This window comes from Vombatus ursinus, unplaced genomic scaffold (assembly GCF_900497805.2).
Source record: "Vombatus ursinus unplaced genomic scaffold, bare-nosed wombat genome assembly UNPS02014830.1, whole genome shotgun sequence".
Lineage (NCBI taxonomy): Eukaryota > Metazoa > Chordata > Mammalia > Diprotodontia > Vombatidae > Vombatus > Vombatus ursinus.
The window spans coordinates 40,376,562-40,399,983 of record NW_020954608.1 but is presented as its reverse complement, the minus strand read 5'-3'; the positions used below and the strand labels follow the sequence as shown (position 1 = coordinate 40,399,983).

Genomic DNA, 23,422 nt, shown 5'->3' with positions numbered 1-23,422 from the left:
TTATTCTTTTAATCATCTTACCCTACCTTATGCCCTCTTTTGTGCCCAAAATGCAAAAAAAAAAAGGAAACTTCCATATATTGTAAGCATTAAAAATATTTTAAGACAGATTATAGCTCTCTTTAGCTTGACTAGGATATAAAATAGAATAGTTTCACTTTCATTTTCATAGAATTTATTAAATGGTATGAAATTATAGGCCTCTTAAATAGCAATGGTGTTATTTTTAGAAAACTAGGGTTCTAGTGCCAATCTCTTTGCCTCTTCTCTGGATCTCATGTCACAGACTCACAGAATTTCAGAGATAGAAGGGACCCAAGGGGCCATCATCCCTTATCCAACCTTTGCTTAAAATAAAGTCACATGAATGGGTTGGACCAGATCAGGCTATCTGACCTTTTTGGCGTGTGATAAGCCCTTTGGCAACCTGATGGATCCTAGGGACTGCCTCTCAGAATCATGCTTTTAAAGGCATAAAGTAAAATACATATAATTACAAAAGAAACCAATTATATTGAAATATACTTATCAAAATATTTTCAAAAACAAGATCATTTAAGCCAGGTTAAAAATCCCCAGACTGCATCAATGATCTCTAAATTCCTTTCTGGTTAAGAAGTTCCATGATTCTTTATTGTCAAGATAGATTTATTCTTTCATTGTCCTAGAGAATTGTCATACTCTGTTATCACCCATTCTTCCAAGATGTTCCTGTTATTTATTTTGATAATGTGTATAAGACATGTACAAAGTACTGTTATATGCTTCATCTTTCTTTTCTGGTATTTTATTTCTTTAAATTGTCTATACATATAGATTTTCATTAAAGGCTCAAATGGAATTTATATCATGGCTGATGTTAGGAAAGCCTTCAACACCCATAGTTCCGTATCTATCAATTGATAAACATCTCTGGTAAATTGTTGACTCTCTTTCCTAATTCTGGTTTCCTGCCTTCTAAGAACTGGAGCCTAGCATGTTGTCTTTTTAGCATGCCTAATCTTACCATGAAATAGAATTACATCTTGATGTTACTTGTTTAAATCTAGAAATATAAGAATTATAGATAAAAATTGAACTAAATAAAAAAAAAAGCATTCTGGAGAATCTAACAATCTTGTTCCTGTGCTTTCAAATTTGATTTAAAGATATATCATATATTGCTAAATTGATTCCAAGATCATACCAATGTGTTGAAAACTCATTTGCTTTTATTTACATTTCAGAAATATTAGACACAGAGGAAAAAGTCACCAATGGCTTTTGAAAGACGAGCAAAAAATAAGCGTCATAACCCAGTGGAAAGCATTTGTAGGAAGATCCAGACTATACAGAAGAGGGACCAGTCTTCACATCCTACAGTTCAGATGGTCAGATTTCATTCTAGGAATTTTGATAATATTTACACTAACACAGTGGAAATTTTTGAAGAAACACTGAATAAGATGAATGCTGGATATTCTTGTGAACCAGAAGCTTACTTCTCAGATCTTGAGAAAGTTGATGATTCTGATCTTCAACCTTTGTCTTCTACCACTCAATATACCTCTCATCTCAACTCTCCTGAAAAGGCAACACATTCTTTCATTCTCCAAAGTCCTGAAGAAATCTTCAACCCAAGAACACCAATACTGAATCACAAGTCTTTCATGTCTCTGGTGAGAAAGAGGGAGCTAACTTCTAGCAATGAATTTAAAGACTTTCCTTGTGGAAATGATCTTATTACTTCAACCCCTGATTTTTGTTTCATTTTTAATCAAAGCCCTGACCTTTCTTTGGTGGCAAGAAGGTTATCACTGAATGAAAGAGGTAAAATTTTTTTGAAATTTTTACTCTTTCAAATAAAGCATTCACCTTATTTGATTACAAAATTTTTGAGGAAGAAAAAATACACAATTAAAGTTGGGCAGGGGGACAGGCTCCTTCATATTTTGCCTTTCAATTTTTCATGTTTATCTCTTTTTTTCTCCCCTAAAATAAAAAATCTTACCTGAGAATCTGGAAGTCTACATCATAAGCTCCCTAGGGACAGTGACTAAGCCTTACTTTTTATATCTTCCATTGGCTACCACAGTGCTTAATGAATGATATGGAATGAAATATTTAAAATTTTCAGTAATGTACTTGGAGAGGCATCATGGTAGTTAAGGGGTAATAGACAGAGAGCTGACCCTAAAGTCAAAATGACTTGTTTTCAAATCCTGCCACTGCCACAGATTGGCTGTATGACTCTAGACAAATCACTTAATCTCTCAGTGGAATTAGCAACTCCCTAAGACTATAAGTTGCAGAGAAGGTACCCAACTGTTTTGATAGAGATGAGTTTCCTCACCTGGGAGTTTCCTAGGCTGATCACAAATCTAGTCCCTATCCCTGTTGTCCTCTACCATTGATTTAAAAAATACGCATTTTAAAGACCAAATCAGAATGTGACCATGGGAGAAATTAGGGGAAAATTAAGTCAAAATTCAGAGTAATTTTTAGCTCCTTTGCTAGAAGTGACCACTTAAAAAATTCTATGAGTGAAGATGAAATATGTTCATGGAATTGTGTCATTGTAGGACTTCCATACATTCTATGGAAGGCAAAAAAAAAATGTACACATATAAGTAAATACAAGATATGTACAAATCATTTCAAGGGGGGCAAAGGGCACTGTGCAGGGTGGGCTAATGAGGTAGACTCCACAATTTGGAGTCCAATGCACATTTGGAGAGGCCTGATCATTTTTAAATGGTTAACACGGCAATAGTACTTGTATTGATCCACTGTGCTAAGCATGAGCAAAAAGAAAACCGAAAGAGAAAAGCTTTCTGTAGCAAAGGTCTTATGCTACTTATCTCAATCAACTTCCAATGTTTTTATACTAGCTAGAGCGATGTCTAATTCTTCAGGGAGCCCAGGACATGTAATCACAGAATTTCCAAGTTGGAATGGGGGAGAGAGGGAACAAGCATTTGTTAAGCATCTACCACATGGTACCAGGCACTGTGCTAAGTGCTTTACAAATTTTATCTCATTCGATCCTGGCAGCAAATCTGTGAGTTAGTTGCTGTAATTATATCCATTTTACAATTGAGGAAACTGAGACAGTCCAAGTTTATGTGGCTTGCCCAGGGTCACACAGATAATACATATCTGTAGCCAAATTAAGTCTCAGGTCTTGCTGACAGCAGGCCTAGGCTTAATCCACTGTATCAACTAATGCCTCTGCAGAAGGGAATTCAGCATCTATTCCAACATTTTTACCCAAGCAAGATCCCCTCTACAACATCCCTGACAAGTTATCTTCCAGTCTGGGTTCTGATGATAGGGAACCTAATATTGTCCAAGGTTCTACTTCTGGATCAGTCAGGTTGTTAAGAATTTTTTCCTGATGTCAAACTTAAATTTCCCTCTTTGAAACTTCTATATATTGCTCCCAATTCTACCCTTAGGTGCACTCCAGAACATGTATAATCCTTCTTCTGCATGACAGCTCATCAGATATTTGAAGAAGCTTACTATGTTTCCTCTGGTGTCTTTTCTTCCCCTGGTAGAATATCTCCATTTCCTTCAAATGATCTTTGTGTGGTATGAACTTGAGGCTTGTTACCAATTTGATTACCTTCCTCTAGATGTGTTGTTGTGTCTGACTTTTTATAACCCCATTTGAGGTTTTCTTAGCAAAGACACTTCAGTGGTTTGTCATTTCCTTCTCCAGTCCATTTTACAGATGAGGAAACCAAAGTAAATAGGGTTAAAGTGACTTGCTCAGGGTCACACAGCTAGTAAGTGTCTGAGGTCAGATTTGAACTCAGAAAGATGAGTCTTCCTGACTCCAGGCCCAGCACTCTATTCACTGTGCCACCTAGCTGCCCCTCTAGATGCTTTCTAGCTTGTCAGATGTCCTATAAAGTGGTATGCAGAACAGAGAGCCCCAGATGTCCTCCAGTATGTTAGTGATCCCTCACAGCTTTATGTCTTTTTTTTTCAATAACTGATTTTACCTCTTTATTTAATCTCTCTCCTTCAATCTTTCCCTCTTTACTGGTTCCTTCCCCTCTAACTATTAATATTTTCAAATCTCACCCATCCTAAAAAAACCCCAATAAAATGATTTCCTTTTCCTTAGTATGTCCTCAAGCTGCTGTCCTATAAATTTCCTTTCCTCTACAGTTAAGCTTCTCAAAAGAACTGTCCATGTCTCTATTTCTTCACTAGTGACTCACTTATAATATAATTTCCATCCCTATCACTCTTCTTAGAGTGTTTGTTCCAATGTCATTATTGACCTCTTAATTAACAAAATCCAATGGCTTTTCTGGTTCCTCATTTTCTGGGAATTTTATGTAGTATTTAAACTATTGACACTGTCTATACACACACTTCTTGCTTCTCTTCCTTCTTTTGGCTTCCATGACATTGTTCTCCAATTCTCTATCAGACTTTTCCTTTTCTTTTCTTTTTTTCCATTGGCTTACCTTTTTCTACTCCCTAGATATGGATGTCCTACCTTTTAGGGAGTTATTTTCTTCAGTGAGGTTTTATGCCTCTTTTGCCATTCAGCCAATTCTGCTTTTTAAGGAGTTATTTTCTTTGGGGAAGGTTTGTACCTTTTTTACCATTTGGCCAATTCTGTTTTTAAGGAGTTATTTTCTTCAGTAGATTGGGGCTGGATATAAAGATTTTTGGGGAGATATCTGCACAGAAGTGAAAAAAATGAAGTAGTGGGAGTGAAAAAGAGCAAGAAAGGAGAGAGTGTCAAGGGAGAACAAAAAAAGACTGAAGTTAGATCCATATTTGGGGGCACAGCCAAATTGGTAGAGTAGAGGAAGCATTCTAGCCCAACTTTTCCAACACTCCCCTCCAAACAACTTTACAATAACACTAAAAAAACAACAAATTCTTGAACAGTATAACATATATAGTGTGTTTATATCTATTTTTAATATATACATATATATGTGTATGTTTATATTCCAGCCTGGTCATCACCTTTTTTGAGGGTGGTGGGCAGATAAATGATAAATTGGAGTTTCATTTTGTTTTTCCAGATAAAGGACACTAGAATGATGAGGTAACCACAGGCCATGTTATAAAATGCATTTGAGGGAGCTGAAGATGTTTAGTCCAGAGAACAGAAGACATGTAGGAGAAGGGGAAGAGTTAATATCTGTCTTCAAGTATTTTAAAGGCTATTATGTACAAGAAGGAGTTAGACTAGTTTTGCTTGACATAAAGTATAGGATTAGGACCAATAAGTTGAAGTCTCAGAGAAACACATTTTAGCTCAATGTAAGAAAATTCTTCCCTGTAGCTTGAGCTATTTCAAAGTAGAATGGGCTGACTTTGGAAGTAATAGATTTCTCCATCACTGAAAGCCTTCAAGTAGAGGTTTAAAAACCACTTTTTTTTTTTTTGCTTTTTGATGAGGCAATCGGGGTTAAGTGACTTGCCCAGGGTCACACAGCTAGTAAGTGTCAAGTGTCTGAGTTTGGATTTGAACTCAGGTCCTCCTGACTCCAAGGCTAGAGTTCTATCCACTGAACCACCTAGCTGCTCCCAAAAACCACTTCTTGATGTTGTATAATGGACATCTTGTTCAGGTATGAGTTGGACCAGATGACCTGGAATTCTGTTGATTCTGAGAGAAAAGCAACTGAAATCATCATTATTTTTTTTTGATCAATAGGACCAGAATGGAAACTAGGAACCTATGTTGATAAAGGAAATATGATCCAAAATGTTAGCCAGATCTGTGAAGAACTACTAACAAGTATTTTTTATGATTGTGCTAAAAAACAAAGAGGTATGTTAATTTTTTTCTACTCTTATGTATGATTATGTACATTAACTCTGGAGTACTTAGTTTTGGAGTTTTGGAGACTGATTCAGGCTGTTCCAGTGTTTTATGTTCAAAATTGGAACAAAATAAGGTACTCACAAACAATCCAATAGCTCAAAGGAGATCTATTTATTTAAACATAGGAAGGAAAGCATATTTAGTAGGGATACAGCATTGATTCAGCTGAGTTCAGCTTTTCTATCTTTATGTTATCCATGTGGGTCTACCCTCCTCTGAGGGAAGAGCTCTTGACTCTTCATGTACTTTGGACAGTAAGAGTTTCTGCCATGCTTGGGCTTGCACGGGGATCTATGGAGGTCGCTTAGCCATCTGTCATCGGGAGTCTCAGTTTCAGTTCACAGAAGCATATGCCATCTCTCCTTTTGAACTGATTCTGTATAAACCCCAGCCTCAACCCCACTCCCACCATCCCCAGCAAACCAGCAAGAACGCATTTGGCATATTTGTCCGTATCTCCAATTCCAGAAAGGTTTCTAGGTTCCTAGAAAGGATCTAGCAGTATCCTTTCAAAAGCCTCTCCCAGTGCCTTAAACCAAAGAACCCCATCTAAGTCCAGGTGGCACCATTCCCAATGGTTTCCCAAATGCTATATAGAAAGTTCCATTCACTACTTTCAGCACAGTTCTTAGACAATTCCAAAAGAACAGTAACTAGGAAAAGCCCAAATTTACTATACTTGATAGTCCTGTAAATCCCTATTGCCTCTCCCATTTAAAAATTATGTAAATTCAGTAAATGACCATTTGTAGCATTTATCATCCTAAGGTTATGGTTCTTAAGGATGTAAATGTACATCTGTTTTGGATTGATAAATGCCCACAGTTCACCCTTTTATCTCCCCGGGGTCAGTGGTAGACATGTTATAGTATAGAACCAGCATTATCACAGAGGCCCCAGGTCATAGGGTTTCTGAATCAGGGTCTTCAGTTATCCCTGGCATATCTTCTTTCATGTAAGAAGTGACCAACACAGGGCTCATGGGCCACATGCAGCTTACAACATACTAAGTATGGCCAGATTAAAATGTAATTGGGAAATATTTAACATTATAAATAAAAATAAAATAAATATTACATTTTAAAACTAAGTCAATATGCAGCCTGCATTAGTGGCCCCCATTCTATTTGAGTTAGATGCCACTGTTCTACATGATCCTTCCCTAATTTAGTGAGGTTGTTGCGATCCAATCCTTCAACTATCACCAAATGCTGAAGGCTAGGCTTTACACAGGTAGGTCCAGGGGTTCAGGCTCAGGATGAGAGATACTCATAGTCCATCTGACTACTGTTAAGAAAAGAAAGTTTACTTAGTCGTAGCATGGAAAATTTATTCAGCAAGGAGGCAGCATTGATTCGATTGAGCAAGGTTCCCCTGCTTTTGCATTGACCATACTGGCGCACTAGTCGAAACATGTGTTAAGCATTAGAGAGAAGTTCTTGATTCTTCCTGCCCTGAATTTTGTATGTAGGACACAAGAAACTACAGCAATGTCCTGAGCCAGTTAAGTCTTTTTTTTTGTATGTAGAACTTTCTAATATATTTTATTTTTCCCCCAATTACATGTTAAAATTCATTCTCCTATTTGATTGCAGGTTCCTTAAGGACAGGAGCTGTCATTTTTCACCTTTATGTCACTAGTACCTAAAATATCATGTATGCTTAATAAATGTTTCTTGAAATGCATGTTGGAATTTTTGCCTTCAAGTTATTTTCATTTTCTTTTTCAGAAGGCAAAGTAGCTGTTTCTAAAATAATGGATTATTTGAGACCTATAACTAACTGGGACTGTGAAGACAATGACCTTGAAAAGCTGTGGACAATGTTTGACCCTGAAAAGAGAGATCTGTTTGTGGATTTGGAGACTTATCATGCCGTTATGAAAGAATGGATAGCAGATTGTAGAAACAGATGGTAATTCGTGACTATTGCTGATAAGTATTTTCATGAGTTTCTGTTTTAATTCCAATGACAGCTGATGTATCTAACATTTATCCCTATTTTATGAGCAGCTTGTAAAATACTGTGTAGTGTTGCTCGGTTTTAGAACTACCCTTTTGATAGAGTGAATAGGCAAATATCACCATTTTATATATAAAAGAATTGAACCACAGGAGTTAAGGCAATTTATAATACTCTTTAACAGTACCTGGTTTTGGAGGGCTTCCACCCCAGCTAAATCGGGGTCTGCTACTTTTTAACTATAAGCAGCTAGATGGTGCAGAGAATAGAAAACTAAAACTGAAGTTAGGAAGATGTGAATTTAAATCCAGCATTAGACACTTACCAGACATGTGACCCCGAACAATTCACTTAATTTCACTTTCCTCATCTATATGATGGGAAGAATAACAGCATCTATCTCTTTGGGTTGTTGTGAGAAGAAAATGAGATGATATTTGTAAAGCACTTTGCATACCTTGAAACTCTAAATAAATGGTGACTGTTAGCTACTCAAATAGTTCTAGATAATGCTTCTAGATACTAGGCATAAGTAGGAAGAAGAAAGGAAGAGGACATTAAAGGCAGCAGGAAGAAGGAGAGATATGGCAAAGCTAAATGTGGTAAAAGAATGGAAACCAAGTGGTACCTATTACTGTGTTATAGGGTACCTATTACTGTACTTGACTCTGCTGCCTTCATTATTACCATTGTTAGCTGTTTCCCTGTTAATAGAGGTTGAAAACATGTTTTACAAAACACTTTCAAAGCATCTTAAAAAAAAAAAAAGACAGTCATTTCTTTGATCTTGCCATTAACCTCAAAAGCACCACATCCATGTTCAGGAATTGTGAAATTCCCTTACCTGACCACATTCTATTGGCTTTCTACTTCTTGCCTTTCCTTACCAAGGCCTGCCTTTCATCCTCACTGTGACCTTCAATCCTTCAACCCATCAGTTCTCTCTCAGGCCACCACCCCATCTGGCCTCATTATTCTTTTAAACAATTAGAATTAATTGACAGAGATTTACTTATATTTGCTTATATACATATATAAATATAGATATATTTGCCCAACAGGTTGGGCAAAATACTTATACCAATTATGGCCCCCAAAAAATGTATTTAAAACTTATGGGGAACTGCTAAAAATAAAAATTACAACTCCTACTAATCAATTGATAAATGGTCAAAACATGTGGACAGACTTTTCAAAAGAGAAAATGTAAATTGTTAATAGTCATCTGGAGAATGTTCAGTTTTACTAATCAAAGAGATACAAATCAAAACAACTTTGAAGTATCATCTCATAACCACCAAATTGGTAAGAACAATTAAAAATTAGGACATTTGGTAACAGCGGAATTGTGGATAAATGGGTACACTCCTACGTCTGGTGGAATTGCAAGTTAGTAGAATCTTTTTTCTAAAGCACTGTAGTGGTATACAGTAAAAGACACAGAAACAATTATCATTGACTCAGTAATTCCATTGTTGGGCATGTATACTCAGAGTGTTATCAAAAATGGAACAAAAAAGCTATCTGTTCAAAGATTTTTTAAACCACTATTTGTAATTTTAAAAAAAACCGGAAAAAACCTAACTGTCCAATAATAGATGAATGGGTAGTTAAGTTTCAGCGCAGTCATGTAAAAGAATACTATAATGAAAAACAATATATTTCAAATGTATAGGATATAAAAAATTTGGAAAGACCTTTGTGAAATAATACCAAGCAGAAAAAAGCAGTACCAAAAGAATCACTTGTACACTCTGACTATGAGGAAAAATGAATGACAATGTATAGACAAAGAATTCTGATGGAGGCTTAGAGGGATGAAAAGATGAGGTAGTTTATGCCTTGAAATTAATTGATTTGAATGCAAGTACTTGCAAATAAAAGCAGCTAGGTGGTAGAGTGAATAGAGCCCTGAGCCTGGAGTTATTAGGAAGACTGATCTTCCTGAATTCAAATCTGGCCTCAGCTACTTACTAGCTGTGTGACTCAAGGCAAGTCATTTAATCCTGCTTGTCTCAGTTTCCTCATCTGTAAAATGAGCTGGAAAAGGAAATGACGAACCACTCCAGTATCTCTGCCAAGAAAACCCCAAATGGGGTCATGAAGAGTTGGACACAACTGAAATGACTGAACAACAACAAACTTGCAAATAAAGTTAAGATGTTCCTTATGACGTTTAACGTTAACTTTCTAGCAAATCATTTTTAAAAGAATGAGGATAAGATGGAGAGAGCCAAACAGTACACATTTGCATGCTAAATGTGTAAGAAAAAAAAGTGGGATTTAGTGAGAGGCATAAAATATGAAAAGCAATAATGAACTTGAGAATTAGATAAGGTGATAAGATAGGGATGCTGGTGTGAACTTCCTGTCATATTCAACTTCCATATTCATCTATCATCAACAAAGCTTAAAGAGAAGCACATCTCTATGGATTCTTCTGACAAATATATAAACTAAGACCTTTTTTTCTAGCAGCTTAAAAAAAGAATTCATTAACAGGAGTCAAAAGCAGAATGTGTAGGTTATTGACAGTGGGTAACTGAAATAACAAAACAACTACTTGGAAATTTTGTGCTTAGGTGTAAAATAAAAGAGCAAATAACTTGAATATGAAATGTCATTTGAGCTACCAAAATTAATTTTCAATGGGAATAAATATTTCTTTATCACTATACTGAAAATTTGTGTTATTCAGGTCCTTTTCTTCATGTTTTTCCTTCTGTCTTTCCTTCTTTTCCCTCCCTGCTATTTGACTATTTGACTTTATGACTTTATGAAGAGTAGAGGAGTAAAAAAAAAAAAAGAGTCTGAGGACCCAAAATAGTCCATTTGGGCACTTATATTTGCAAATAGCTAATGAAAGAAGTTTATTTTTTTTTTGCTAAAATGATGAACTACCTAGAAAAGAGCATTTCCACTTGAATATCCTAATTCTTAAGTTAACCTTAATGACTTATCTTCCAAAACTGTTTCCTTTACCAACTTTCTTGTTTCTCTCAGTAGCACCACCATTTTACCAGTTAAGCTAGAAAAACCTTGGAGGTGCTATGATTCTTTTTCTACTGTGCCATATATTCAATATGTCACAAAGCTCTATTAGTTCTTGCTTTGAAAGATCTCTTAAATCTTGAGTCTGTTACTTCCTCTCTATGCTATTGATATTATCTTGGTCTGGACCCCCAGCACTTCATAGATAGGCTACTGCAATCATTTCCTAAATGATGTTCTTGTTTCTAATCTTTCCCTACCTTCAATTTATCCTACAAACAGAAAGTAAGTCTTCCTAAAAGGTCAATTATGTTCCTTTATCCTCTTGCTCAGAAGCTTCCAGTAGATTCTCATCACCTAGCAACAAGTCCAGATTAATCAGCCTGATGTTCAGGGACCTCCTTAATATGGTCTACTTACCTCTCCAAACTTATCTCCCATTACTTAACAACACAAATCTTGCAATTCAAACAGATTAGTCTTCTCCCCATTCCTATGATGTTCTGTGTTCATTCCCATGCACAAGCCATTCTCCCTCATAGTAAAATGCCCCTTTTCTCTCTTTTTTATCTAAGTCCTACTTCTTCAAGGCTCAGCTCAAGTCCTATTTCTTGACCCCTATAAGCCTGCTTAGCTCCTTCTTTGCTAAACACCAATCAATATTATAAATACCATTTATTGGCACTTTGATTTATTTTGACACTTTGCTTATACACTGCTTTCTATGAATAGGAGAACATTATTCTATTCATAGAATAATAGAACATTAAATGAATAAGTGAACGAAGTATTCATTAAGCATTTACTATGTGCAAAGCTCTGAGCTAGTTACTGGGGATACAAATAGAAAAGTAAGACAATCTCTGCTCTCATGGAACTCATATTCTATTGAGTGAGACAACAACATATGGAAAGTATCTGCTGAAAGTCAGATGAAAAGGTCCCATGATTCTTACAGTGCAGTAGCAAAGCAGATGGTAATGCTTTCTCTTTAATGGATTTCCACTGGTAAAATCCTGTCAGTTTCTAATGTTAAACCATTTGACAGTACCAAGAACTGTTTTTTTTTTTTCCTGGATCTTTAGTAGCTGTGCTTGTAGCACCTGCAGGAGCAATTGCTCGGTTGCATTTCCACACAAGTTCCTTTCCAAGAAGGAACTAAGGCTACGGGTTGCTATGGAAATGGGGCTAGAAGTGTTTCTATTCTCAAGTTTCTTGGGTCAGGGCCCTGGGTTGTCTCCAGCATGGGAGATGGTGGTCAAGGTAGTGATGGTTTGTAGACTTTCATGGAACATGCACTATCTCCCCCTCAGGGTGCTATGCTGCTTTAGATAGAATGGTTTGTGTGCCCTGTGAATACCAGATGATTGATAGTTGGGGGGAATGGCTCATCCATTTTTTTTTAATCTTTTTAAAAAATTTTTTTTTACTTATTTTTAATTTATGGAATAAAACAAGCATTTCCATAACATAGTACTGGTTCATTGTTGGTGGAATTGTGAATTGATCTAACCATTTTGGAGAGCAATATGGAATTATACCCAAAGAGTTATTAAACTGCCTATGCCCTTTGACCCAGCAATACCACTGCTATCTATCTCCAGAGATGATATTAGGGAAGGAGGAAAGGAACCTGTATGTTCTAAAATGTTTATAGCATCTCTGTTTGTGGTGACAAAGAGCTGGAAGTTGAGGGGGTGACCATCAATTGAGGAATGGCTGAACAAGTTGTGGTGTGTGATTGTGATGGAATGTTGCTGTGCTGTGGAAAATGATGAACTCAATGATCTTGGAAAAAACATGGAAAGATTGATCAAAATAATGAAGATCGAACTGAGCAGAACCAGGAGAGCATTGTATATAGTAACAGCAATATTGTTTTAAGAAAGACTTTGAGCAAATTAGTCATTTTGAATATCATAAATGCCCAAATGAACTATGAAAGACATATGAAGAAAGATGCTGGTCTGATTTCCCCTGGAGTTGCCTCCCCAGATGATGGCTGTGAGGACTTGGCTGGAGGTAGGACCATTGGTCTGGGAGATGCTGCCTGCCCTAGAACTCCTGTGCTTATCTTTCCCTTGGTGACAGTTTGCCAGCAGCTTTTGCTAATGGTGATGAGGGTGGAGTCCTTCTCCACAATGATTTCTTTCCTCAATATTGGCTGTAAGGGCTTAATTGGAAGCAGGTTCAGTGGTCTAGGGGACACTACTGTTCACAAGGCTCTAGGGTTGAGAATCCTGGTCTATCTCCATCCATCAGTTAATCAAGAATGACATTTATGTAGGCCTCAGGAAGTGGGAGGATGGTAACGCCCTCTGCAGTAATAGGGAGATATGAGATGAGGAATGTTTGGGGGAAATGATAATGAATTCTATTTTGGACATAATGAGCTTAAGGCTTCTACTAGACATTCATTTTGAGATGTCTGAAAAGTAGTTGGAGATGTGACATTGGAGGTCAGCAGAGAGATTAGGACAGCATAAGTAGAATTGAGAATTATCAGCACAGAGATCATTAAATCCATGGGAGCTGATGAGATAACCAAGTGAAGCAGTATAGAGACAGGAGAGAAGAAAAAGTAGGATAGAATCCTGAGGGACCTCTACAGTTAGAGGACATGATCTGGAGGAGGGTCCCACAAAGGAGACAGAGAAGGAGAGGTCAGAGAGGTAGGAAGAAAACCAGGAAAGAGTGGTGCCCCTAAACCTAGAAAGAAGAGAGTATTAAGGAGGGAAAAGTGATAAACAGTGTCCAAGGTCACAGAGAGGTCAAGGAGAACAAGGATAAAGTTTTAGGCTATTGAATTTGGCAACTAAGAGATAATTAGTAACTTTGGAGAGAGCCATTTTAGTGGAATAATAATGTCAGAAGCAATATTGTAAGGGGTTTTAAAAAGAGTGAGAGGAAAAAAAGAAGAAGCATCTATGGTAGAAAACTTTTGAGGAGTTTAGCTACAAAGTGCAGAAGCGATAGAACAATAGTTAGCAGGAATGGAAAGATCAAGAGAGAGTTTTTTTCAGGATGAGGGAAACAAGGGCATGTTTGTAGGCAGTAGGGAATGAGTCAGTAGACACAGAGAAGGAAAATATGATAGAGTGGGGGTGACAGGGGAATATCTGTTGGAGGAATTGGGGTAGAATAGGATCCCTTGAACAAGTATAGGGGTTGCCCTTGGTAAGGAGTAAGGCCACTTCATATGTGAGACAGGAATAAAGGAGGGAGTGTCAGAAGGCACCTGAGTAATAGGGGATGAGGAATAAGGGAGAAGAGGGAGTTCACAATGAATGGCCTCAGTTTTTTTTCTGCAAAATATGAGGCGAAGTTCTCAGCTGAGAGATCTTCAAGGTCTAAGTGAAGATGGTGGTCAAGGTGGCAATGACTTTAGACTCATTCAGCACACTGCCTTCTATCTCTCCTCCAGATTGCTTGTTTCCTTGTTAGATCTAGAAGGGACCCAGAGGCTTTCTAGTATTAACCTTTCATAGAAGAATAAACTGAAGCCAAAGAAATGAGAATAATCTGCCTTAGGTCACACAGGAAGTTAGTGTCAGAGCTGGGACTTAATCCCAGGTTTCCTTGGCTTCCAGTCTATCGCCTGTTCCACTATAACCCACTATTTCTTGGGTTTATGCTGGGTCTCCTCAACTAGTTTGCAAATTCCCAGAGAGTAGAGACTCTTGCTCATATTCTTTTTCATCCCACTTCTTACCTAGTACAGTATAATTTGTATATTAAGAATTTATTAAATACATGTTGAATGGGAGGGGGAGGGAAGGAAAAAAGAAATTTATGTGATAATTTTATTATATATTTGAAAGAAGGTAGCAAGTTGTGCATAGTAGATTTGCAGTTTCATGTGTGATCATCTTTTTACTGTACTATGTTATGGAAACACTTGTTTTATTCCATAAATTAAAAATAAAATTTATTAATGAAAAAGATTTTAAAAAATACACATTGAACTAATCAGATTTGACCAAAGACTTTTAGAAAATGCCAGTAAGGACTGAGATTGTTACCCTTCTAGATTCAATATAAAACAGCTGTATATTAATGTGAAGTTTACCACATCTGGAAGATCCAAGCTTTGGTATGCGGAAATGTTTCTAACTTGCTGGTTTTGTTCTTGTTATAGGGGAAGAGAGAAGAACGAAATGAGTTCTGCGGAAGATTCTGTCTATAAAGCTTGGCGTAGTCAGAAGTCAGGTGTGATGTTTGTCTCTATGTGGAATTTTCTGCCCTTTTCCTATGTTTTCCAAAAAACTTTACCTTACATTGTTTTTGTGCATTTTAGTTAAGATGACCTCAAATTCAGTGACTGTCACATCAGGGAGCTTTGAGTCTTTTGGTGGAGATACATGTAAAGATGATTTGTAAGTATGATTACTTTGGGGGATAGTTGAAATATTTCAACTTGCTGTTCTGACCAATTTACAATGTATGCATTTTTCTCATGTGTGTAAACTCTTAGTCTGACACTGTGTGATCCTGAGCAAATCACTTGATCACACTGAGCCTCAGTTTCCTCACCTATCAAATGATAATACTGCTACTATGTACTTCAAAGTTTGTTCAGTCATTCAATCAATCAAGTTTTGTTTAGTTTTTTTAAAGTGCCTACTATATGGCAGACATAGTGCTAGGCTCTGGAAATATAGATACAGTGAATATCCCTATTCACAAGGAGTTTGCATTCTAACAAGGGAATCAACTACATAAATATATACAGGAAAAAAACATAAAGAGAAAAAAGTTTAATAATCATAATAACAACAAGCATAATAACTAACATTTATATAGCACTTACTATGTGCCAGGCACTGTCCTAAGCACTTTACAGTTATTATCTTATTTGATATAAAGGACCTTGAGAAGGAAGGAACTAGCAGTTGAAGGAGAAAGGTGCTTTGGAAACCGTAAAACAGCATTGTCACTAGAGCTCTGTTCCTGGTTAGTCTAAGCTAATTCAGTAGCAAAATTCATTTAATTCTTAACCGTTTTGTATCATCTACACTGAAATCCTTGTTTTTCTAGAATCTAATTTATGCTTGCTTTCTCAAGGAGAAAAGAGGGGAGGGGAGGGAGGGAGACAATATGGAACTCAAAGTTTAAGAAAAAGAATGTTAAAAATTTGTGTTTATGTGTAATTGAGAAAAAATAAAAACTAAATATAGAAAAATAGTCTGATTTAAATTTACTAGTAATTTATTGTTATACTTTCTCTTTCACAGAGCCTCACTTGATATCTATGAGAAGCAAGTTTTATTAGAAGTAGGACATCTCAGAGTAGAAAAAGGCAACTGTAAAAAAAAGCTATAGGCAATGACAGAATAAAATCCAAGTTTTAGGAATGATTGATCCCTGAAAATCCAAGAATCTTGATTTCATGATGATGGTTGCTGGGTAGGAAGGCAATCTCCTGAGAAAATTTAAATCCATGAATGCTGTCATATGTCTTGTTTATTATGAAAGGGGTTGGGGAGAAAGAGATATTTTATTGAAAAATTTTCCCTTTTATTTCTTCACCTTTAGAGAGACCTCTGACTTGATTACATGTGTGGCAGACCTGCAGTTTAACAAACAAAAACTCCAAGAGGAAAACACCAAATTTAAGCTGGCATTGGAAGCTCTAGAGGAAGCCAACAACCAGTTAACAGAAGACTGTTATGAATTGCACAACCAAATGAAAAGGTGAACTTATTTCACTCTGTGTGTGTTTGTGTTCCTGGACTGTATTCTATATCTATGCCCTTGAATAGTTCATTCATGTCCATGCTGTCTGCTTGAGGTTTGTAGACCCTACAAGCCAAAAAATGGGTCCACCCAAATTATTCCCGATTGTGCGAAACTACTTGTATAGCATTATGAAATTTCAAAAAGCTACACTGTTTGCCTCACTTCCCTCACCTGTAAAATGGGGACAATAATAGCACTCATTTCCCAGGGTTTTTGGGAGGTTCAAATGAGCTTTGTAAAGCACTTAGCACAGTGCTTAGCAATAGGTTCTGTATAAATGCCAGCTGATATTATCATTGTTATTATTGTTATCATAAAGCCTTTCTAGTATATACATGTAGTCATTTCCCCAGTAAGTGGTTACTTAAGAAAATGGTACCTGAGAAAGGGATTTGGATTTCTAGTCCATGGTTTAAAATTGAAAAATGATGGATTCTTGGTCAAAGATGGAGTGTACCTAACAAGTGGCAAAAATTTTATTTACCTCTGAGGTCCTTAAACCGAAAAGAAGGGAAGAAGAAATGAATGAAGAATAAATGAATGAGTGAATGAATGAATGCTTTAAAAATGTTTTAAGTGTTTATTATTTGCCAAACACTGTGCTGAGAAGCTCCACATACAAAAGCAAAACAGTTCCTGCTCCCAACAATTTATATTCTAATGAGGGAGAAAAACACAGGTGTAGGAGTGGTGGCCAAGGAGGAGTATTTTGGTTTTGAAATCACAGATATGGTGGGCCGTATGAGGCACCCACCAATCAGGACAACACAGGGCAACAGTTAGAGGGCCAAAATGAATACATGACTTAGATATCATAAACATATCGTAAAATTATATTGTAAACAAAGGAGAGAAACAAGGAAGAAGTTACCTTTCAGATCTATGCACAGGGAAGAGTTCATGATTAAGGAAGTTGTAGAATCACATCAGATAAAGTTAGACAATTTTTATTATAAAATTTTATGTTTTCATGAAAATATTCTGATGTAGAAAAAAATCAGAAGAACAGTAACTGGGAAAAATATTTGGAACACATTTCTCTGATAAAGGTCTAATTTCCAAGAAGCAAATTCAGATTTGTAAGATTTTGAGCCATTCCCCAAATGGTCAAAGGATATGAAAAGGCAATTTTCAAAGGATGAAATATAAGCTGTCAATGATCATGAAAAAATGCTCTAAAACACTAATAAGCAATTAAAGGCAAATTAAAGCTGCTTTGAGCTTCCACCTCATACTTATCAGATTGTCAAAGATGAAAAAAGAAGAAAATAATAAATGTTGGAGGGGCCACTTGAAAAAAGGTGGATTAATTCTCTGTAGTGGGGCTGTGAATTGGCCCAGCCATTCTGGAAAGCAGTTTGGAACCGTGGCCAAGAAACTACCAAACTATGTATACATTTTGGCCCAGATATATTGCTACTAGGTCTGTACTTCAACAAAATCAAAGAAAGAGGAAAAGGATTTATACGTACAAAAATATTTATAGTCATCATTTCATGCTACCCCAAAATTAGAAATTAAGATATGGTCCCTTTGGAGAATCACTAAATCATGGTGCATGAATGTAATGGAATATTGTTGTACCATAAGAAATGATGAAATGGACAGTTCCAGAGGAAATGAAAAAACCCTAATGAGTTGATCCAGAGTGAAGTGAGCAGAATTAGATCAATTCATAGAAGATTTATATAATAATAACAACTATTATAGACAAAAAAAAAACCCTTCTTAGAGCCCTGATCAATGGAAAGATAAATTACAAGTCCAAAAGCACGAAAATGAAACATACCATTCACCTCCTGGCAAAGAGGTGATTATCTTATTTTTTTAGTTCACTCTTTTTTCTTTTTTAAAATTATTTTATTTTAAACTTAAATATAAAATAAGAAAAGAAAAAAATAAACTTAAATACTAAAACTAAAATGATACAAAATGAGAAAAGAAAAAAAAGCATTGCCATGTGCACAGCAGAATGTGAGAGAGGATTCAAAATATACAGCAATAAATTTCCATTTCAAGAAAGTCTATGTATTAAATACTATGCATTACATTGAGAGCTGTCCATCTTCATTTCCTTTTAAGTTTTCTTTTGTTCTCTGTGTGCACTTTTTACTTTGTTCTTTTTTCCCTCTTCCTCCCAAGAAGGCTACAATTAATTGTGTATATATTTATATAGATATATATAGAGAAAGATACATTCATGCACACACATATAAACATAAATACACATACATATATAGTCATATGCACACAGATATGCACATATACATATACACACATATACCTATATATAACATACACTTACACATATACTTATATATCAATAATCATAGTCATGTGTAGACATATACATTCATGTGCATCTATGTAAGACCATACTATACCTCTTTGTTCTCTGCTTCTCTGAAGTTGAATAACCTTTTCCTTCGTAAGTCCAAATCTTTCCATATTTTTCCAAGTCTACCAATTCATCATTTCCTATGCTACAGCAATATTCCTACCTAATACTGTCTAGTTGTTTTAAATAGTCTAAAACAACATTGATAAATATGGCTGACACATACTGTAGTTTCCCTATTTTTTCTCTTTTGATTAGATATATTTTAACCTTAACTTTGTCCTAGATCATGATTATTACCCCTGCCCCTTTTCCCCTAACAAATTCTACTTCTGTTCTTTATCTTATGTTTGTGTGTATCTCTTATTTCCTGTCCCTCCTGACTCCTCTAGTTTATTTCTACCGGCTACCTTGTCCTCCTAATACTTAACCTTCCTCCCTCCAAGGATTCCTCCTTTATCCTCCCATTCTCGTGAATCTAAACAACCTTCTGTTCCACCCTTTAATATATTCGCTCACCCTTCTCTCTAAAGATCCCTCCCTTATCCTCTCCCCTTTCCCTATCCCTTTAGCATTTTATTTCTTTCTGAATTTAGAAGACTTTTATACTCTCCTAGATATATATGTATTGTTTCCTCTTGAACCCATTCCCAATGAAAGTAGATTTCCAAAACTACCAGCCTTCCGCCCTCATCTAATTCCTTTGTGTCGGTTCTTCATTAACACCTCATCTGTATAAGATAATTACTCTTTCTAGCTGTTCCTAAATGGTTTTACTTTTTAAAATCATATACTCAGGTCTACTCAGTCTTTCTTATGAACTACCCAATTACTAATGATCTTAGACATACATTTTACATTTTACATACATAAAAGGTAAACAGCCTGTCCTCGTTGACTTTCTTGTAATTAGCCTTTGGTATATACCTTATATTTCTCTTGGCTCTTGTATGTCAAATCTTCTATTAAGTTCAGGGTTGTTGTTGTTGTTGTTGTTTTTTAACAAAATCCTGAAAGTCTGACAATTCATTAAATATCCATTTTTTTCATCCAAGATTATGCTTAGCTTTGTGGTGAGGATCTTAAATGCAGAAAGAGACATACAGTTTTTAGATATGATTTAGGTGGAAATTTGTTTTACTAGACAATGTAGGTATTCACTGAGAGATTTTAAAAAATTGTTCAGTGGTGGAAGATGGTGGTGGAAAGGACCTTTTTTTTTTAGAGTACATGTTACTTAAAAAATAAAAATAATAAAATAAAAAGATGGAGAAAAATGAATTAGAGGGAAGAAATTGCTTATGTATATCTTCAAAGCAGGATGTCATAAAGAGTAGTTTCGGTGTAGGAAGAATAGCATTAATGCCCAATAAGTCACAGTAGACAAAATCCAAGGTAGGAGCCAACAATAAAACTCATATCCTCAGGTGACAATGTATTCAAAGTATGGATAACTAGCTATCCAAATGCAAGGAAGAAAATGTAGCTTCATAGGCAGTAGTAAGATTCAATCAGATGAAATCCTAATAGGAATAAAGTAAATAAATCTTAGTGAAAAGCAACAGGATAGACAAAGTATATGTGTGTGTGCATGCGCACATCTCTCTCCCTCCCCCACTCTCTCTCTTTGCATATATATGTACACACACACATATACACACATGTATATGTATACATATAACACATAAATAATGTACAATACATATGTATAATCATAAATATTTAATATATGGACACACAGAGACATACACATGCACATATATATTTATACACACATGTATATGGGAATGGCAGAGCAGGACGAGGATAGCAGGAGGAATTATTGTTGTAATTTAAGAAAATATAAGAAAAACTGAGAACGATAGTGCAGAAGCATGGTGGAAAATATTTGGATAAAGATAATGGAGGGAGAATGAGAAGCAATAGTATTGGTAGAAAGGTATTAAAAACAATCTAGATAGAAGGAGAAAGCTGACAAGTTCAGGAAACATCTCCAGTCTGGCATGAAGGCATGCATAGCAGTGATGAGGGACTTCGGTTATCTGGAGCTCTCTTTCTGCCAAAGGAAAAACAGTTAATAATTTCTCATCCTGTTTTGTGAATGATTTTATCTTTCAAAAGATGGAGGAACTAAGAAAGGGAACTGTCATTCTGGATCTGATTCTTGCTGATGAGGAGGAACTAGATGCTGCAGCGTAAAGAAGGTGGACCTTAGGGGAGAAGTGGCCACATACTCTTAAAATAAAACATACAAAAGGAGAAGAAAGCTGAGTGCAGTCCAATGTACACCCTAGATTTTGGGAGAACAATTTCAAAGCATTCAGAAAAAGGATAGGTAGCATTCCATGGCCTAAAATTCTACTAGCAAAGTAACAATGAGCAGAGATAAAAAGCTCTCAAGAATGAAATTCTGAATACACAAAGAGTTTAAATTCTAATCAGAAGGAATTGTTTAAAGAGATAGGTAGGGAAGCTCACTAACTCAGAAACCAATGTTTTTCATTTGTTTTGTTTTGTTTTGTTTTTGTTTTTAAAGATGGAAACATTGGCAGGTAACTGAAAATGAACATAAAATTTGTCACGGGTTCTGTAAGAATAATATCAGGTGTGCTAAAGTTCAGAGGAGCCTAGGCTGGGGAAGAGTGCTAAGAACAACAGAAGAGGAATTTTTTCTTATACTAGGGAAAAGAAGAAGATCAAAGATGGGAAAAGACTGCTACATGAGGGTAGATGGAACAGTGATAACCAATAATGATGAGATGTAAGAACTACTCAAAATTAATTTTATTTCTTTTATCTCTGCCAAGGAGAATTATTTTAGACTGGAAAAGAGAGAACTAAATGGCTAATATGGAATTAAAACCAAAGATAAATAAGGAGACAGATAACAAGACATCCCCTAGGTATTTTTAATAAGTTCAAAGTGCTATACCCAGACACAGTACAACCCAGAAGACTGAAAACTAGCAGATAATCAATAACACTTGAAGGATCATGGGAGATGGACTTCAAGACTGGAAGCAAATGTCCCTGTTTTCAAATGGTGGGAGCAGAAGTTAGTCGGTAAATTATAGACCAGTGAGCTTGACTTAGATTCCTATCAAAATTCAAGGATACATCATTAAAGTGATGATTAATGAATTTCTAGAAAAGAAGGGGTAATCACAAATATTCAATATGATTTCATTTGAAAATGCCTTGTCAAAGAAGCCTAATTTCCTTTTTTGATAGAGTTAATAAACTGGCAGATTGGGAGAATATGCTACTTTTTCACCTACATTGTAGTGAAGCATTTGATAAATGCTATTTTTCTAGACAAGATAAGGGAGATGTGGGTTACTCTTGGTATTGATTAAATGTTTGCACCCAAAGAGTAGTATTATATGGTCCAGATCAAATCAAGTCAACAAGCATGTATTTATTAAGCACCTACTATTTTCCAGGCACTAACTACTAGAGCTACAAAAAAAATGACAAAAAGACAGCCCCTGCTTTCAAGGAGCTCACAGTCTAATGAAAGAGATAACATGAAAACAATTACGTGCAAACAAGATATATTCAGGATAAATTGGAGATAATCAACAAAGGGAAGGCTTCTGGCAGAAGAAATTTTAGTTGGGACTTCAAACCAAGGATGTCAGGAAGTAGAGATGAGGATGGAGAGAATTCCAGGCATAGGGGACAGTCAGTGAAAATTTATAGCCAGAAGATAGTGAATCTTGTGCCAGGAGCAGCAGAGAGGCCAGTCACTGGCCTTGCAGAATCACTGAATTGCAGCATAGTGGGCATGAGAAAGGTATAAGAAGACTGGAAAGTGAAAAGGGGCCAAGTTTTAAAAGCCAGAGGATTTTATATTTGATCCCAGAGGGATCATTGGAGTTTATTGATTCAATAAAGAATTGACGGGGGCATGGAGAATCAGTTAGGAAGGATGTGTCTAGTGGTGTGTCCCAGGGTGCTTGGCCCTGTGTTGTTAAATATTTTTATCAATAACTTTGATAAAGGTACAGGAGGCATGCTTATCAAATATTAGATGTCACAGAGCTAAGAGGGATAACTAATATGTTGAATGACAGGATCCAAAATGATCTTAACAGTTTAAATCTATAGGATTAACAAGTTGAAATTTAATAAGTATAAATGTAAAATTTCACCCTTGGATGAAAGAGAATCACTTCAGCAAGTACAAAGTTTGAGAGGCATGACTAATAGTATTTTGTCCAGAAAAAAGAAGAAAAATTGAATTTATGTGTTTGAATGTCGATGTGGGTCAAAAGTGTAAATGGCACCTACAAAAACTACAGTGAGAGGATCATAGTGTCCAGAATAAGACAGGTTATAATCTTGTAATCTGTCTTGGTCAGACAACATTTGGAATATTATGTTTAATTCTGGGTGCCACATTTTAAGAAGTTAGGAAAAGGTGAGAATCAGAGAGAATTTAAAGGACTAGAATCAGGATGGCAAAGTCCTTGAGATTATTCCACATGAGGTTTAGTTAAAGAAACTGGAGATATTTAACCTGTTGAAGAGAGGACTTGGGAGGT

The 23,422-nt window shown here is 36.0% G+C and overlaps 1 protein-coding gene across 1 annotated transcript in view; it reads left to right on the top strand.

Moving 5' to 3' along the window:
- Window positions 1–1,256: 1,256 nt before the first annotated feature.
- The window catches only part of LRMP (lymphoid restricted membrane protein), a 110,038-nt gene continuing 87,872 nt past the window's right edge, over window positions 1,257–23,422 (top strand). The window contains exons 1-6 of the mRNA XM_027838579.1: window positions 1,257–1,596; window positions 5,675–5,791; window positions 7,579–7,759; window positions 14,937–15,007; window positions 15,096–15,174; window positions 16,334–16,492. Coding sequence (XP_027694380.1) covers window positions 1,257–1,596; window positions 5,675–5,791; window positions 7,579–7,759; window positions 14,937–15,007; window positions 15,096–15,174; window positions 16,334–16,492 — 947 coding nt within the window. The remainder of the gene's footprint in view (window positions 1,597–5,674; window positions 5,792–7,578; window positions 7,760–14,936; window positions 15,008–15,095; window positions 15,175–16,333; window positions 16,493–23,422) is intronic.